The sequence below is a fragment of the Erpetoichthys calabaricus genome, chromosome 4, assembly GCF_900747795.2.
Source record: "Erpetoichthys calabaricus chromosome 4, fErpCal1.3, whole genome shotgun sequence".
Lineage (NCBI taxonomy): Eukaryota > Metazoa > Chordata > Cladistia > Polypteriformes > Polypteridae > Erpetoichthys > Erpetoichthys calabaricus.
The window spans coordinates 47,731,970-47,751,565 of record NC_041397.2 but is presented as its reverse complement, the minus strand read 5'-3'; the positions used below and the strand labels follow the sequence as shown (position 1 = coordinate 47,751,565).

At 37.3% G+C, this 19,596-nt stretch overlaps 1 protein-coding gene across 2 annotated transcripts in view; it reads left to right on the top strand.

Annotated features, from left to right (window-relative positions):
* pola1 (polymerase (DNA directed), alpha 1) overlaps window positions 1-18,365 on the top strand; it is a 452,854-nt gene extending 434,489 nt beyond the window's left edge. For both annotated transcript variants that reach the window (XM_028799416.2, XM_028799415.2), the window contains exon 37: window positions 17,280-18,365. In XM_028799416.2, coding sequence (XP_028655249.1) covers window positions 17,280-17,422 — 143 coding nt within the window. In that variant the 3' untranslated portion in view covers window positions 17,423-18,365. The remainder of the gene's footprint in view (window positions 1-17,279) is intronic.
* Window positions 18,366-19,596: the final 1,231 nt, after the last annotated feature.

The following is a 19,596-nucleotide window of genomic DNA, read 5'->3' as shown; positions in this document are numbered from 1 at the left end:
GTTGTTGGATTTTGAACCCACAGGGCTGCAAGTTCAATCCCTGCATGTAACGCACTGTATTACCCTGAGCAAGTCACTTAACTTGCTTTTGAGCTGTTAACAATTGCATCTTGATATTGTAATTTGCCTCGGATAAAGATCTCAGTAAAATGTAAAGTAGTAATAATATTTGTGTAGCTACATGTTAAACGTCTGTACTCCTTGCTCCTTGGACTGTGTTGTATACATATGACTGTGTACCACAGGCAAGCTGTCCTTTTCTCAAACCAGGCAGTACTAATAAGGCAGTTGAAACCCAAGCAACTGGTTTTGTCCCTCTGTAGCTTAAAATATTACAAGAAAATGACTATTTATTGTTGCTATTAAATGTTATGCAATGATGTTGGCCCCTGTCATATCTGAGAGTAAGTGATTCTGCAGTCTTTGAAGAGACATCACATTCATCTGCACCATCACAGTTATTATACTGTACTTGGCACTGGACCTTTCTTACTCAGATGTGGTTGTGCCCTGATAAAACAAGAGCGACTCCAAACCCAGACAGACCAGCATTCCCATTTCTAATGCAAAAACTGAGCCACCCAGCTCCTACAAGAGGGTTTCAAAACAGAATGAAGGTGCCATCAGCCATTTGTTTCAGGACTGTACACTAAATACTAGAGAGCTCCATGGTAAATAATGGCTGTTGGTGTCTAATTAGGTTTGATGTAAACAGCATTTCCTATTCAGAATCGTGTGGTGGTTGCTAGTACGTCTGAGCCTGATGTGTGCATGTTTTTGTTTGTTTGTGTTGAGCTGTTTTTTCCCCCCTTTTTGTTTAAAAAAAAAAAAAAAAAACTAAAGAAATTAAAGAAAAGAAAGGTCTGACCTGAAAGAACAAAATCCAGTCAAAAGCTGACTAATGTCTTGGTGGAGGCGGGGGAACCAAAGCAATAACAAAATAAAAGCTGATACAGAATCGGTTATTTTCGAATATGTATAAATATGAGCAGAAAACTGATTGAAATTCATGGGGCGTAGTGTAGGGCTGATCTACATGTAAAATACAATCTGTATTTCTTGATTGCAGGCTACCGAGTTAAATGTGGAAGCAATTTCAAACACAGTTTGAGATTTCCCATAATAAAACATAAAAAAAAATTAAATATCCAATATCAATGGCTCCTAAATGATTTTGAACTCTGATTTTTATTCCTCCTATGAAGAGCAATTCATTTCCTCTTTTCATCTTTTCTCTTTTTTTTTCTTCCTTTTTTCCCTTTAAGTGTGGGCAGAGTGATTATGGGCGAACTGTAATGTAATTGTGTTGCATTGATAAAATAAAAATTGTCCTTTATCCGCTTTCTGATAATGCTCAATTTATAGGCTGGCTTCTCCGCCACCTCTTCACGGCTTGGAGAATTCCATTTCTCCTCCCTCACTGCTCTCTTGGAGCAGCGAGCTGTTTGAAATCCACTGGTACAATTGTCAAATCAATTATTCATTCTCTGCAATTATGCTCGCACAAAGAACATTTTGCTGGTCTGAATGATGATTAAATTAACAGCTATTCCAGCTGCCTGATAACATCTAATAGAATATTCATAAGCACCAAAATGGAATGAATTATCTCCATTAACTTCATCATGCTCACTTAATTACATGCTTGTTATTGTATTTACACCTTGTTAGATACCGCTGAAGCTGATATAGTGACTGGCCGGGTATCGGAAGTGGCTGTCACGGGGCAGTTGAGCGTGGCGTGTTTTGTTGTGTGGTGGGTGGGGAGTCTCGCTTTTTCTATTGGAGCTGGGGGGGTGGGGGTTATGTCTTCATCTGTAATGTCCTTTCTTGTCTTAGAAGAATTAAATTGTTTTAAATATGCCCCCTGCTGGGCACTTGGGGGGCTAAGTCAGGTTTTGCGGAGATAAATTGGGAAATGGGGTGTAAAAAAATTATATATATAAATATATAAAACTGCAAAATAAAGTGCCTCTGACAAGCTCTGTGGCTTTTAAGTTGCTCTCATTCAACCACTCCACACACATACAAGAAAAAATTATTTTATTCCATCTTTCAGAAATGATGGCATGATTGCTTTTGGGTAATCATTTACCATTCTTTTTTTCCCCCAACCCAAATTGTCTGGAGTAATAGGTTCTCAGAATTACAGTATGCACTTATTCTTACCCTCCTCCTCTTAGAACTTTATTTAAGCTTGTCTTCCAGCGTTTAACCTTCGTCCCCTGCTTCGTTTGGGCTTCTAACTTTATTTATACAACACTGCATAATGGCTTCCCTCGCTGTTTTCCCCAGGCACTGCAGCTGCTATCTCTCTGTTCTCATTTCAAGAAGATGTGGATTATTTTTTTCTTCTTTTTCTATTTCTCCTTTTATCATTACTCTTAGATTATCACTACTATGGTACTGGTTATAAAAGTCTACAAGTGCCTCTAGAATAAAAAATAAAAAAACACAAGTTTTTCCTATAATTGAGGTCACAGTAAAAGACGTCTTGTATCTTTGGTGACTGGCAAAATTTAAAATATAAATTCAATGCACTGTCTATGTTGTGTTATCTTAGCTGATCTACCTATGCAGTTCAAAGTACTTACTATATTTTAATGTGTCAGCAATATAATACACACGGCTTACATTTAAAGACAACTCTAAAACAGTTTTTGAGTTATCGTTATACATGAACCATGTTAAGGAAGACGTAAAAAAAAATGTTTGGAAGATTTTGCACTTTTGTGCCTGCCATCCCTTCATCCAGCCATCTATATATAAACAGTGTATATATGAATGTATAATTATTTCTAGATATATATTCAGTATGTACAGATACACATGTATGCGTGTGTGTTTGTGTGTGTGTGTGTACTTGGGGGTTTTATATATATATATATATATATATATATATATATATATATATATATATATATAAATAAATAGAGGGAGAGAGAGTAATCAAAAATACTATGTGTTGTACATTCTTGGCCATATTATACAGTCCTGCCCATTATAAGGAAACAAATGTTGGCATGCAATAAATTAAAGCAAGACAAAGACTGACTCCATCGTGCCATTTCTATTTAGAAAAATAATCATAATTCTTCATAATCATAAACATATACCTATTCTGCATTTCTCTTCTGAAATAAGTTGGTATTTACAGGAAAAGAGCAACATTTGTCACCACAAGGCTTCTTGGCCCCTACAAGAATACATTAAATTTAATATTTCCCATACTGAAAATAAGTCTGAAAATTCTTTTTAACCCCCCATATCTTCTAGACAGTAGGTAGATGGATATTTGACAGGATAATTGGAAAGGGATACGGGTCGTGTTGTCCAGCCCCTAGAAACTAGGACAGTCTGCCCCAGTCATCAGGAGAACAGTTGGATGTAAAAGCTTTTTGGATGCATGCAGTAAAAGAAATGTTTTACGCTTATGCCAGCAATATTGATGGCAATCAGATTTGTGCACTGGGCAATCATAAAATGTTGTTAACAGTCAGCTGCATGAGAAGTTAGAGCTTTCAAATGGAAAATATGCCAGGCATATTTTTTATTTTATTTATTTTTCAGCCAGTTTTGATTCAAACTGTGATTCAGCCATGACATTGTTTTCTTTATGGGATATTTCATGATGTTCGTTGCAATACTTGGATAACCTTAGTCCACTTTGCTGTCTGTGTCATTCCCATTCTCTATTATGCTGACACTATGTTGTTACGATGGAATTGTTATATGATGGTGGATTCTAATGTAAAAAGAGGGTTGTTTTAATATAAACTAGATCTATTCAATATATTAAAAACAAAACTGCTCTAATTTAGGTTTTCATCAGTTTCAAAATTTGTAGGATTTATCTAATTTTTCTTCATGGTGTTAGGGAAAAATATCTTTTGGTTTAAAAATCTTCTGAATCTTCTCACATAATGGTTAATGATAAAATTCATAAAGTTTAAATTGTGTAGGGATTATCTGAAAATTGTACCCCTCTGTTTAAATGTAAGGTCCTAAAGTAGCTTCAGACAAGAAGTGGTTTGTCATAATTATTTCAGTTGAGCCCATCTGTATAGATCTCATGCAGAGTGCTTATTTGACTAAAAATGTCTACAATATCAATTTAAAGTTATAGTCCCTTTCTTAACTTCCTTACTCCTGCACTTATTAAAATATCTTATTTGGCTCTTACAAATACCCAGCTAATTATAATAAGATATTAAAAAATGAAAGCATGGATTGTTTTATATTTTTATGCCACTGTCTTTTGGCAGTTAATATGCTCTTCCTCTGGTCCATCATTTTGTAGATATTAACAAATCCATGCCAACAGAACGTTATAGTAAATTACTCATGATGGTTTAGACATTTTGAAAACTCCTGAGTAATAATAGTTACTTCATCAACACTGTGCAGCAGTATTTATTCTGAAGGACCTCTGGCATTCTTTCCACTTTTATTACTGGGTCAGTTGAATATATAATAGTGTATGCCATCTACAGTACCTCCGTGCTGTTCAGGCTCCACTACTTCCCATAATTTGTGGTTGTTTTTTTCATAGCATCATATTCCTCTGTCATTCTCCAAAATCATCATGTCCTCATGTGTCACTCATTTAATTAACAATTGACTACAGCAATTGAGAATTTGCTTCAAGAACCATAGTCTTTGTCATACTGGTTATACTGCTAAAGCTTGTCTGTTTAACATAAAATGATTGATATAATTTTGTTACATTTTTTACAAAAATGTCAGCCTCCTTTACTCCATAGATAGATAGACCGGGAAAATTCAGGTGTCCAGTAGCTCAAACACATCAGTAAAAATTATTATAAAAGCAAGGAGAACAAAAATAAATAAATAGTAAAAAAGTACAAATGAATCAGTTGTTACTTAGAAGGTACAGTGACAACCAGGTCATGGATTACTTATATTGACAATAGCGTTACAAAATTGCATGGCAGTAGGAACAAATGATCTTCTAAGGCATTCTGTTCTACAGCACAGTGAGAGAAGACAACTGCTGTGTTTACTTCTCTGATGTTGTAGAGAGTATGACTGCTATTGTCAAAGATGGCCTGCACTTTCTTCCCCATACACGTTTCTACCACAATTCCCAGTGAGTCTACAGTCCTGCCCAGTAACGAGCCAGCCTTCTTCACCAGCTTGTCCAGCCTCTTAGTATTCTTATGTTGTTATACTGCCTCCCCAGCAAATCGTAGCAAAGTAGAGGATACTAGCAACAGCTGTCTGATAGAACAAAGACAGCATTTCGCTGCATACATTGAATGATCCAAGCCTTCTTAGGAAAAAGAACCTGCTCTGCCCCTAAGTAGAGGATATACTGTGTATACTGTATATACAGAGAGAGAGAGAGAGAGTACCAAATATATTAATGCTTGCATTCCTGTTTATAGGTCTTGTCATAGTAACTAGTGATGCAATTGAATTTTATGTTCAGTGTTCTACCTCATCTTAGTAAGTAAAATATGTTTCTGATAAATGACTTGAATTTTTAATATAGGAAGGCTTTTTTGAACAAATAAAATAAAAATATTTAGAAACCACATTCACACTTCCAATGATGCAGTATTACTTCAGAGCATGAGAAATATGAAAACTTTAAAAAAAAAAAAAAAAAAAACACTTCTGTGGGGAAAAAACAATTCTTTACAAAATGGGCTTGTGTCTAATCTCTACACTGCACACTTTGCTCAGCCATAGAAAATGAAATACTAAAATCATGCTGGTGTCTGCAGGTACCAAAAACTTATATATCTGATGATTTGTTTTTTGTTTTTAAACTAAGCTACCCACAATCAAATTGTCTTACAGAGTAGCATGGTAAACCAGTCAAATACTATCTGGAGAGTTCCAGTAATTGATCTCAGAAGACTATGAGCTTATTTTACACCATGGAAATGCAGAAATAATATGCAGTAAATTAAGTGGGTCTGAAAAAAGATATTTTGAATGAAGAAGTGATTGTTATTTTGAGTGAGTTTCACCATTGTTATACTGGAAACATGCAGTACTAACAACTTGACAAACGGTGTAGCAACTTCTGCAGTTACAAATTGTATTGTGTGATTTTTTTTATTTTGTTTGTTCACTTTTACAAAACCCTTTCCGAAATGATGTGTACTTTGAACTTCTACTGAAATGTTTACATTACTGCATTATATACCATTATTTTTTGCATTGCTGTCTGTAAATCGTTATGTGAATGCCAATCTTTTGATGAATACTATGGTAGTGCTGGCACCCACTCTTGGGTGTACTGCTGCTTCTTTTCAGTCGCCATAGGCTCCAGAGCACCACATTCATGAGTAAAGTCAAAGTCCTAAAGTAATGGGTTTAATAAATTATGAAATTATATTCAAAATAAATGTTTATAAAAAGTATAATCCAGATATATTTAAAAAGATATTCCTCTCCATTCCTTTAATAATTTTTATTTTTGTAATCGATTTAGTTTCTTCTCCTATGGTAAGCCTTTGTGGAGTCTGCAATAATTTTATTACAAGCATGCAAATTGGTAATACCAATTTTAATAATATTGTATATTTTTCTTATGAAAAATTATTTATAAAGTGTGAACTTTAATAAAGGTTTGCAGTTACTCATGTGGTCAGGTAACAGAGTAAGCAGTCATCTTTTAAAAAGGTGGTTTCATTTTTTGCTTTCATTCACTGTCTTGATGGAGCTGTGCTAGGACTGTATCTAGTTGTCATTCTTGCTTGGTTGTATGGCAGCGTAAATAGTCACTTTTCTATCCAACCTGGTGGGAAAAGTCAATATCCCATCAGCAGAGTAGGTAAACACATCAGGGGCAGAGTCCTCTCTCTCATCTTCTCCAGTTCAACATTACTGCTGAATCTTAAATCCCCAGCTCAACAGCTATCGGGTGCACTCTGTGTCATTCAAATCCAAAGCGCATTTTGAGGGCCAGCTGTGACGGTAAACCCCTTATTTTCTTTCTGAAATATTTCTCCAAGATTATTTAGAGGGGTGAGGGTAGAGAGATAAAGATGGGGCACACAAAATTACAACATGAAACATTTTTTGCTGGTGTGGTGTAATGAGTTTTTCCCAAGTTGCAGAAAGTTTTTTTTTTATATATATATATATATATATAGATATATATATATAGATATATATATATAGATATATATATATAGATATATAAACAAACTGAGCATTTATTTATGATTAATATTTTCTAAGAAGCTCTTCATCTTGAAATGATGTTGAAAATTGTTTTTGACATATTTGTTGAATCTTATTTTTCTCGTTCTAACTAAATATATATCATTTCTATTTATGCGTTTGTCATTTCTCCAAATCAGGTATTTTTATGTTCTGGCAATCTTACAACTATGAGACTGTTTGTGATGGATAGAGCATAATTGTATATAAAGTCTACATTCTTCTATTTCTTAGTAATTTGAAACATTAGAGATTTCAGGTACAGTCAAAGTATCAGACATTTCCTTTTCTACATAAGTCTTTTGGTGAATATGCTGTTCAGGTCCTTGAGCACCTCTGCATTACAGTCAGTTTAAGTGGTGTATATAACATTTTAAGAACTAACTAGCCAATATGATAGGAAAAGCTGACATTATTGTGTTTTGAAAATTATTTCTGCATCAGCAATGTTTTCCTCCTATTCTTCTGTTGTATCAGTGTATGGATGCGTTCTTAATGCATGTCCCATTATATGATATTTAACTTGATCCCTTTCTCATATACTAATAATGTTTAAAGTAGCAGTAATTTTAATATATTAATATTGTTTAAAATATATTTTTAGGCAATGGCTAAAGTTTATCTTTTTTGCACTGTTTTTGCAATAGAAATTGATAAACATTAATATATAATAATAAGAAAAAATTAAACCATTCTACCAATATTTTAATATTTCTTATTGTAGATATGGTGGCATTAAGGAATTCTGGTGGTCCTTAAATTATTTGTGTTGCCAGTTGGACTGGTACAGTTGAAATAATTACATTAAATGCTCTAAAAGCAAAGGGAAGCACCCTTCCATCATCCTGAATATATGAAAATGGCACAGTAAATATTTATACATGTGTGTATGTGTGTGGATTGGCACTCCATCCAGAGTGGGTTCCAGGCTTACACCCGATGCTGCCATGATAGATGTCCATCTGTGATCCTGAATTGGATTAAGTTATTTTGACAGTGTATGTGTGTTTGTCTGTAAATATGAAATTCCTGCATGTTTCATAATTGCATTCATTATCTCAATGAAGGTCATACAATCTGTTTGCTGGTGACATACTTTTTGCAGCTTTTTAAATATTTAATTAATATAAAAGTTCTTAATGAATAAAGTATTGTGGTTCAAAATAATAAATATTTTGGGTATTATGTCTGGTGTACATATGTTGCTGTAATTGTTTTTTATATATTCTTAGAATTGGTAGCTCAGATCTCAGACATCATTACATTTCCTGCTGCATTAAAGTATACTGTTAGTTTCTGATTCTTCTACACATTTACTGTATACTATCTTCATCGTATGTAATTTTTATCTATGTAGTCCCACTCACTTTACAGCTTAACTAATCTTTTTAATCTTGTTATGGAAATTATTCACAAAATTTGTGTCACTTCTGAATTGTATGTCTGTTACAGTCTATCAGGTTGTGTAAGTTGTTTTCTCATCCGGAGATCATCAGGATTGCAGTACCCCCAGAGGTAATACTATACCCCCTCTCACTCCTCCCTTGCCCCTTAGGGAACTTCCCCATGGAGACTGGGGTCTGTTATTATCTAAATGATTGCCAGTCCATTGCCTTTACTACCCTGCTTCTTGCAGAGAAGGAGCTTGAGAACCAGCATTTGAAAGCAGTGGAGACATCTCGTAGATTGACGCTTCTGTGCTCTTACTGAGATGTCAGCTGTTTCATGTTTGCCTGCATGATAATACCTTTGATTCTCTGAAATACATGAATGTAAATGTGCAGCCACTTGGAAGCTTTAGCTGTCTTGTCTTTCATGTAAGATGTTCTGTTCAATTTTGTCAAGCCACCCTGAATTTGCCAGTTGAAGCTGCTCTTATCTTGGGGCTTTCATTGGTATCATCACGTAAATATTTAGTGCAGCGCTGCATTGGATGCATTTCAGTTGCTGAATTATTACTGTTTTCCTTACAAACCCACGCATCGCTTGACATGACTACAAATATTTCAGGCACCAGTGAAAAAGCTTTAAATAAGCAAGCAGGTGTCTGTATGTCAAAAGTACACCTCATTTTAAAGAATTTCTTAAATATATTTGTTTCATTGCTTTTGGAAGAAACAGTGGAAGTAAGACCCTTTGAAAAAATCTGCACGATTGTTTTCCAAATGTATAGTCCTAATGTTGAAATTAATATCTGATTTTCTGATTAAAAAAAAAAGAAGAAGAAGAATATAGTTTTATATTTTTTGTCATCTTCAAATTGTTTTGGCCCCACTGATTTTTTTGTTGTTTATTTTTTAAAAGCAAGGCTTTGTGGTAAAAACATCCCAGGTGTTTATAAAAGGTGGTGGAATGTCGTCACCCCTAAGCCTTACCCCTGCATGCTGCAATAGCTGTGTTCAGATAATTTATGTCTTAATGTTGGCTAAGGATGCTATTTAATTACAAGCTGTTCACTGGAAAAAAGCAGTGTTGAGGAAGCCTGTCAATGCTTTGCTGCTAGAGGTTTGCAGCTCATTTAAATCATGCTGTGGTAACAGGCTAACTGGGTAGCATTTACTGTTTGTTACAATTAAGGTTTGTCAGCAAATTTAAGCTGATCTGTAAAGTTAAGACGCTCAAAGGTTTATTGTTCTTTGTTAACACAGTAGGTTTCTGAAACTAATTGTGAAACTATAGTGGGGTCTTGAGGGAGAGAGGTGTTGGGGGGGCATATTTATGCATTGTAATATTCTTCTCTCATGCACATATGTTGTTGTTGTCTTTCCTTTATTCTTTTATTTATTTACTGCTATAAGGGGGGCTTCACCGGCATATTTGTTTCATTCTCTGTAAGGTCTCTCTGCAAGAGACAGCAGGTTACAACAGAAAACAGTAATGCAAAATCAGCAGGATGTGACTTGTACTTTTTTCCTAGGCTGTGTATATTTTGTATACATCAGCTTACAAATCAAAACATCATTTCCCTATTTATAAACCTTAGACGGCTAGTGAAATGTGAGTTGAAAGATGATTATTCATGCCTAGAGTTATATTATTATTATTATTTTTTATGCTGAATTATCCCTTGGAGTGGTTAGTGATGATCTTGGGTGTTGAAAGTCCTCAACACTGGGTATTTATTTTAGTTGCTATTTATACTCATTATAATGATACAAATGTTTAGCAGTTATGTTGACAAAATTTTAGGGTTTAGGCATGGTTTAACCCATAATCAAATTAATGTGTCTTATCTTTCACCTGACATAATAAATAAGCCACAAAGTGTGGACACTTTTTGTGACTGAAGACAGAGAAGAAAATTAAAATTAGTAAAAACCTTTTATTGATACATACCAGGCAAGGGTAAAATGACAGAGAAACACAGTCCTAGGACACCACACTTCATCTGCCCCGAGCGCAGATGTCCTTGCTCTTTTATACCTTTCTAATCTCCTGATCGTTGACCACGTAAGTAATAAAAATAGCGTCCTGACTCATTGTATTTTTCCAATTTTTGTAAAGTCATTACCCTAAAGGTATATTTTCTTGTCACACACATCATCAAAAGAAAACTTCCAGAAAGTATACATGCTTTTTGTCACGTACGCAAAACACAAACAAGTTTCATCATTCTTGTCCTATTTTCTGTACACACATACATTTTGTTCAATTACATTATTTTATGTTTTTACACTCCTCCCTTTTTGAACAAAATGATGTGGGCAATATAATTCTATCTTGAAATGGTTGATGAAGGGGAAGGGGGAGAGAAAATGGAAGAAGCTATACGAGACATGCGCTCCTCATGTAGCATATATGCCCTTTCCATAGAGGCGGTAAAGTACTTAGATATTATATAGCGAAACAAAGGAATAATACAACAACCAACCAGGAGGAGGAGGCAAAATGTCACAACCAAAGAAATGAGAACAGATCTTATCCATTGTCCCCAAGATCCGAAGGAGGATGCAAACCACTGATCCCAGGGATTTGTAATGCCAGAATTAGTGGAAAGTTCTTTAGAGAGAGCAGTGAGGCCTGCCAATGCACGAGTTATTGATCCATCTGGCGCGGTATTATTTGGAATATATGTACAACAAGCATCACCAAACATAGCACAGACACCTCCCTTTTCCGCAAGTAACATGTCCAAGGCTAGACGATTTTGCCAAGTCATCAGAGAAGTACGATCAAGCTGTTCATGTATGCCTTCAATAGCGTCTTTGGTGAAGTTAAGGAAACGTTGTTGGTTATAATAAAGGTAATTAATCCAGTCTACATTCTTATTAATAGTAATTTGGGGTATGATAGATTCAAAACCGGCAGCAACTTGATCCCTAGCTTTAAATCTGTCTGGGACACCCCTAGGGACTCCAATAGCATCTATGTATACTCCAGGGCCATGCAAGGAGATATTAGTAGGCATATGGTAAAGGGAGCGGGTATGTCGGAAATAAAAAGGAGGTGTGGAATAATATGGGGAGTGAGAGGGAGGTAAGGATAGAAGTCTAAAAGGCATAACTAATTGGATTGGAGCACAGGTACCAGACCAATTAGGGGGAAGGGTGGCAAATAATTTGGACCTACTGCACATCCACCAAATATCTGATCTAGGAGTGGTTTGGGAGAGAAGAAAGGAAGACAGAACGGTGTTCAGAGAAAAGTTAACCTGAAAAGTTTGAGAACAGAAAGAAAATGGTAATTCTCCTACCCATGTCGTTCCATAAGATTTGAAACATGTATAATTTCCTTCGTGAGTTTGAAACATAGGGGTATCCATGTGACGGGTGGGGGGAAAAAGAATAGATAGATTAGAACACTTTGAACCAGAGAGGGGTTTCTTGGAAGTAGTGAATAAGTACAGAAGGCAGGGCAACCCCACGGGGTCAGAAATGTTAGATAATGGGAAAGGGACTGTAGCTAAATGGGGACGGGCTGCAGCGCACGCATAACAATGAGAACGATTAACTTGCTTAGCTGAATAGAGAACCCACTGCAACCATCTATTCTGATCCCCATAACCAGTTTCTACTGAAAAAGTGGATGAAAGGGTAGAAATATTCATAATCTTAACAGGAGAAAAGTCTGAACCAAAAATTGGGGAGATGGGTGTATGTGCAAGAGAATGAGGGGTGTTAGTAACAGGATTGTCAATCTTAATTAGAAATCTCCCTAAAGGGTCTGTTCCAGATACATATGCCCCTAATACATATATTCCTGAGTCATGTAAAGAGGGGTTCTTCAAAGTAATGATCAAGGGGTTACAATGGTTGTCAGCACATTCATGAGAGGCATGTCCTTTTATGATAGAAAACCGATTTTTCAAACCGTATTTTTGGGCCTCAAAAGGTTGATAACCCCAGTCCTCAGTTCCAGTGTTAGCAAAAACCCATTGCCAGTTGTCGCAGTCACTTCCCCTCATACACACGTATTTGTCAGATCCGGTCCACTGGGCTTGTCGACCAGTTCCACAGTTGATAATGGAGCAGAAATCAAACTGCACTGATGTGGTAATTCCTAACGGGAAAGTCAAGGTGACCAGGGCAGTAGACAAGGGAAAAGAAAAGCATAGTAGCACAGCAATCAAGGGTGCCATCTCTTGCAATGTGAGGCGTGAATCCAGGCAGGCAGTCCTTCAACTTTCACGGCATGTGGTGTGGATAGAAGAATTTGGAATGGTCCTCTCCACCTAGGCTGATGCCAGTGTTTCCTCCGAGTATCTCGAACCAGGATCCAGGTGCCCAAAGGAATTGGTAAATCCTTGGAAAGGGGGCTGGTCCTCCAGGCTTGATTAACCTGCTGGTGGATTTCCTTCAACGAGGTTCGTAAACCTGCAAGACTAGAGAGAAGATCATTGTCCACAGTATGCAAATTCACATTTCCTACAACCATGCCAACGGGCATGGGACGTCCGGTCAGAATCTCAAACGGCGATAGTCCCAGTTGTCGGTGTGTCCGTCCCCTTAGTCCCATTAAAGCTAAGGGAAGTGCATCCGGCCATGATAAATTAGTTTGTTCACAAATTTTTGCGAGTTTAGCTTTTAAAGTGCCATTGCATCGTTCTACGATGCCTCCGCTTTGGGGATGGTATTTACAATAATGGTGCACATTAATTTGGAGCCAGGTGGTTAATTCATTTATAACGGAGTTCACAAAATGAGTGCCATTATCTGTTTGTAACTTTTGAGGGATACCCCATCTTGGAATAATCTCTTTAATTAGTGCTTTAGCTACTGTTTTGGCATCGTTGTGTTTTGAAGGGAAAGCCTCTACCCATCGGGAGAACACATCGACAATCACAAGACAATATCGGTACCCTTTAGACGGGGTTAGTTCAATGAAATCCATTTGGAGGTGTTCAAACGGACCCATTGGATTAGGGGTAACGGCGGGACTTACCTGGGTACCCTTTCCCACATTAAACTTTTGACATATTGCACAGCGTCTGCAAAATTGCTCTGCATATGTAGAGAAACCTACAGCTTCCCAATGTTTTTCAACATCTCGAACCATGGCATCTCTTCCTGCGTGATCAAGGCCATGGGCGATTTTTGCCATTCCTGGGAAAGAGACTTTTGGGAGAAAAGGTTTGTTAGTGTGTTTATGAGTCCAGACTCCATCAGAGAGGGACCCTTCTTTGGACCATTTTCTCCTTTCGATATCCGTGGCTGCACTCTGTAAAGAAATAATTTGATTATCAGGGTCCTGGTCATTTCTCTGTTGGAATAAAGAAATTGGAGTGTTATTATATGCAGCCTCTTTAGCAAAGTGGTCAGCTAATTCATTTCCTTTGCTAACAGGATCTTGTTTTCCTGTGTGAGCTTGACATTTAACTATCGCTAGCTTCGATGGTTTGGTTATAGCTTCTAAAAGGGATTCGATCAATTTCTGATGTTGAATGGGTTTGCCAGTACTGGTCTTAAATCCCCTTAGTTTCCATAGTGCTCCATGATCATGGCAGACTCCAAAAGCATACCTGGAATCCGTATAAATTGTTACGATCTTCCCTTCGGACAGCTGACATGCTCGAGTGAGTGCTACGAGTTCAGCTGCTTGTGCACTTAAGCTTGATGAAATTCCATTTGCTTCCAGCAGGCGGTCCCCTTGGACCACTGCGTAACTGGTTGAGGGTGCTCCATTTTTCAATCGCAAGGAACATCCATCCACAAAAATCATTTCTCCAGTTTCTAAAGGTGTTTCCTGTAGATCTACTCTAGGTTTTACAACCATTGCTATTTCGTCATGGCAATTATGTGGTTCTCCTTCGTTGTTAGTTGGGAGAAGAGTGGCTGGATTTAAAGTGGAGCATCTTTCAATTGTAACATTTGACAAAGTACAGAGTACATTCTGATAGTGTATTGCCCTAGCAGTAGTGAGATGTGAAGTTTTGGCTTGTACTAGGATAGAATGTACAGCGTGAGGCACTTTAACTGTTAGGGGGCTCATGAGAACTACATCCGTGCTTGCTAATACAGCTTCTGTTGTTGCAGCCACAGCACGAAGACACGGAGGAAGTGCTGCGGCCACTGGATCCAGTTTTTTAGAAAAATAAGCCACCGGTCTTTGTTTATCTCCATGTTGTTGCGTCAGTACTGCATTCATAAATCCCTGCTTTTCGTCCACGAACAAAGTGAATGGACGAGAATGATCAGGCAAACCTAGCGCGGGCGCAGATAGAAGAGAAGCTTTGAGGTCACAGAGAGCCTTCTCAGCCAGTTCATTCCATTGGACCTGGCCAGAAAGGGGAATGCCAGGAGTATTAGCCAATTGTTGCAACGGCTGTGCTCTTTCAGTAAAATTTAGAACCCACTGTCTGCAATAGCCCAGAATACCTAAAACAGACATAACCTGTTGTTTTGTGACCGGTCTAGGAAGATTTTGGAAGGCTGTAATGCGATCGCTAGAGAGAGCTCTTGTTCCACACGTAATGTCATGTTAGCAGTTATGTTGACAAAATTTTAGGGTTTAGGCATGGTTTAACCCATAATCAAATTAATGTGTCTTATCTTTCACCTGACATAATAAATAAGCCACAAAGTTCAGAGAAATATTTAATTGAAACTAGGGGACTCTGCCCCCTGCTCGCTTCGCTTGCCAACCCCCTGAGCGGCGCTACATGCTAGCCACTTTGCTTCTCTGCCACTCGTATATGGGGACGCAGATGTACAATTTAAATAGATTGTTATTTTCATGGGAATTGTTACATATGCATAATAGACCTAACTATTTTACATTACAGTGAGTAACTGACCATAGTAACAAATAGTAAAATATAATAAATTGAAAGAAAATTATGTTTCATGTTGTGATAGAGGTATTTGTTGCGTTATACGTTTTTGTTCTGTTTGTCTTTGAAATTAACATGCAAATCCTTTTTAAACTTACACTTTTACTGTAAAACTTCAGCAAAAACAATATTTGGAATTAACTTTTCGTCAATATCGCATTGAATTTTGATTCCGTGTTTGGAGTTACATCGTGACAACACAATGTATAACTGCCCGTGAGTGAATATTGTTTCTTTCTCCATCCATCCATTTTCCAACCCGCTGAATCCGAACACAGGGTCACGGGGGTCTGCTGGAGCCAATCCCAGCCAACACAGGGCACAAGGCAGGGAACCAATCCTGGGCAGGGTGCCAACCCACCGCAGTTGTTTCTTTCTCTCTAATAAATAAACCGACTTTTTCGTTTGTTTGTCCCTGTGATTTGTTAATTGTCATAGTAAAAGCTATTCTAATGGGAATCTGTTAATACGAATGACATATCAAAGTCTCCTTTGGTGTCTGTTATCTGCGGAAGATTGTACTACATTACCTTTCTTGTTGCCTGTTAAAATTTTACATGTCAGAATTGTTCAACCAATTTTGAATACAACTATCTTGTCGTATTGCATAGCCCATCACTCATACATAATTTACGCAATAACATTACGATACATCCATCTTTCAACAGTAATTCAGCTGGTGGAAGACCGGACGGTGTTAACGTTTTTAGATATTCTACGGGATATTGTAAGTTGATGTTTTCATCTTCCACAACATCACCACCAACTGTTTCCGCATAGTCTACTGATACGCATTTAACCAATTTGCTATGTAACTGATCAACAATTTTCACTGTAATTCATTTGACTTCATTGTTTCTTGGTGCTAGGATTGCCCGTGTACTAATTTCTTCTGTTGATAACACTTTGGGATGAAATTCTTCAATTAGATTTGGACATAATAAATTTTCTTTTATTGGGAACTTAAAGTGAGGAATACATAAAAGTTTATAAGAGCTGAGAGCGCAGGAACTGTGTCTGACAAAAGAATTCTCACAAATGAGAGGTGAGGGGACCGTGGGCCGTTAACCTGAAATGTGTTGAGAGGAGGGCGGATCTTGAAAAAATCTCTTGGCAATAGTCTCATCTCGTGGGACTTGAGAAAATCTCTTGGCTATAGTCTAGTCTCGTCTCGTTCAAGATTTTCTTTTATAATAGAGAGATATCTTTAACTGCACTTTACCGTGAAATGTGGATAAAATTTAAGACAAAAGATTTCTGCAACGGGGAGACAGTTCAGCCTTGTGCAGACTTTTCTGCATTCTCAAACTCATTTAATCCAATTCCTGGAGCCTTTCTCAGCACCCTCAAGAACTATTACATATCAAAGGCCATTTGTACTTGCACACAAACTCGCACAACTGCCAGTTAACCTAATATATGCATTTTTGGAATTTGGAAGGTCACTCCAGACTAATACAGGGAGAATGTGCAGGTTTCCCACAGTCAGCGACCAGATTCAGGATTCATGAGCCAGCAGAACTAACCTGTGCATCACCATGCTACCCTTCAGTCCAGCATTGCCCAGGTTTTTTCTCAAGCGCTAGTCATGGTACAGTCACTGCCAGTAATTAAAGCACCTATCTGGTCTATCCTGCTCTTTGATTCTCTTTATAAATTTTCAATAGATTCTCAAGCATGAAGAAGCTTAAGATTATTAAATTACTCCTTTCAATGAGGATACAGTAATTAGGAATGCCATTGTCACATTTAAAGAACTGCAAGCTGTAAGATATTTAGATTTTTAACCTGTGTAATCTTCAATTTACAGACTACCTAAATGCGTTATACAAAGATGATGTCAAACATTTATATAAGAAGCTGAAGGATGTTGCAGACAAAGCAGTATCTGCAAGTGGGTACTCAGAAGTCAACCTCAGCAAGTTGTTCCAGTCATTTGTTGCAATGAAGTAATTGTTTGGCACGAGGAGCAGTCTTGTCGACAGCAGCAAGATTTTGGGAGTAGCTACGGAAAAGCATGTGCATTTCTCCATCAGGAACCGTCATCTGAACACACACAGATGGCACTCCTCTTTGTGTTCCTACACAGAGTATTAGTTACATTTGAACTTTCAGACTGTAACTTTTTTTTTTTTTTAGTAATTTGCTAATTAAACTGTATTGTCTGTTGATGCTTTTATTTTTATTCTTTATGGGGACAAGTGGTGTATGTTTTGTTTTAGATTTGTCTCTGAACTAAACAAGATATGGTTTTGTTACTTTTCTAATATGCTCGACTGTACATGGTAGGTCTAGTGTCCTGAAGAGATAAAGTAGAGTTCCTCTGTCTGTGAAATTCCTGACAGAATGCTCTTCATATTGAATGTGATTTCATACCTTCAGTAATAATTTTGTAGTCAGATTTAGTGAACTAAATAAACATGGATAGTCCAAAAATAAAACCAGTGTTTTTAAATAATAAAAGTTAAAGATGTGAAATATAAGCAAAATAAGTAGATTGGCTGCGTGTGACAAATGCGTAGCATGTTATCAATTTTTTCTAATATGAATGCCTTTTTTCTAATATGAATACCTGTTCTCGTTGCCAGCCAGTTGCTTTTCTTTTTAAAGCTCAGATGTTGTTCATTAATTGTTGAGGTCTCTTAACTGTTTGATATTCTGTTTCTATTCTTGTCGATGAGGAAGTTTTACCCTCAGTAATATTAAACCTTGTCAACTTTAATCTACAGTGGTTACTATGTAAATGTTATTATAGTAAAAAAAAATGTATGATCTGCATATCATTTGGGTGTTTTTGTACATTTCAGTACGTTGACCTTTTTAATGCATTGCCATAATTATATTGTATTGATCATGAAATAAACTTAAATAAATATTTGAATTAAAAAAAAACAAATCAATACTCAAGGACTGGATATCTGATTCTGCTTATTTCCAGGAAGGTAAGTAGCAGTAAGGATGTGAACGACAAAAGACCTTCTCAACAGTTCATTCCAGCTGACATCCTGTCCAGTGCAGGTTCCTGCCTTGTGACCACTGCTAGCCTCCATGACAATGAACTGGATTAATAAGCAAGTTCAAAAATGGAAGGGTGAATGATTCTAGTTATTCGGAAAGTGAAGCACACCTTGCCTAGTATGTGCTGGTTTGCCAAAACCAATGCAGTCTCACCTCTCTGGCTTTGTCTCCAAACCATCCAACCTGAGCTGACCCTCTAATGTACTCATTTCTAATCTTGTCTATCCTCATCACATCCAATGCAAATTTTAATATCTTTAACTCTGTCACCTCTAGCTGTGTCTCCTGTCGTTTTCGTTAGTGCCACAGTCTCCAACCTATATTACATAGCTGGTCTGACTACCGTCTTGTAGACGTTCCCTGTCACATTCTTGCTGGTACCCATCTGTCACAAATCACTCCTGACACACTCCTCTACCCTGCCTGTACTCTCATCTTCACCTCTCTTCCACGCTCCCAATTAGTCTGTACTTTTGATCCCAAGTATTTAAACTCATCCACATTCACCAAAACTACTCCCTTCATCCTCACCATTCCTCTAACCTACCTCTGTCATGTATTCTGTCTTGGTGCCACTGACCTTCATTCCTCTCCTCTCAAAAGCATATCTCCACCTCTCCAAGGTCTCCTCAATCTGCTCCTTTTTCTCGTTAGAGATCACAATGTCATCTGCAAACATCATAGTCCACGGGTAATCTTGTCTAATCTCATCTGTCAACCTGTTCGTCACCATTGCAAATATGTAAGGGCTCGGAGCCAATACCTGATGTAATCCCACCTCAACCTTAAACACATCCGTCACTCCTACGACAGACCTCACCACTGCCACACTTCCCTCATACATATCCTTATACCATTGTTAGATACTTCTCTGCCACTCCTGACTTCCTCATACAATACCACAACTCCCCTCGAGGCACCCTGTCACATGCTTTCTCCAGGTCCAGAAAGACACAATGCAACTCCTTTGGCCCTCTCTATATTTCTCCATCAACACCCTCAAAGCAAATATTGCATCTTTGGTGTTCTTTCCTGGCATGAAACTCTTAAATACTACTCACTAATCATCACCTCCCTTCTTAATCTAGCTTCCACTACTCTTTGCCATA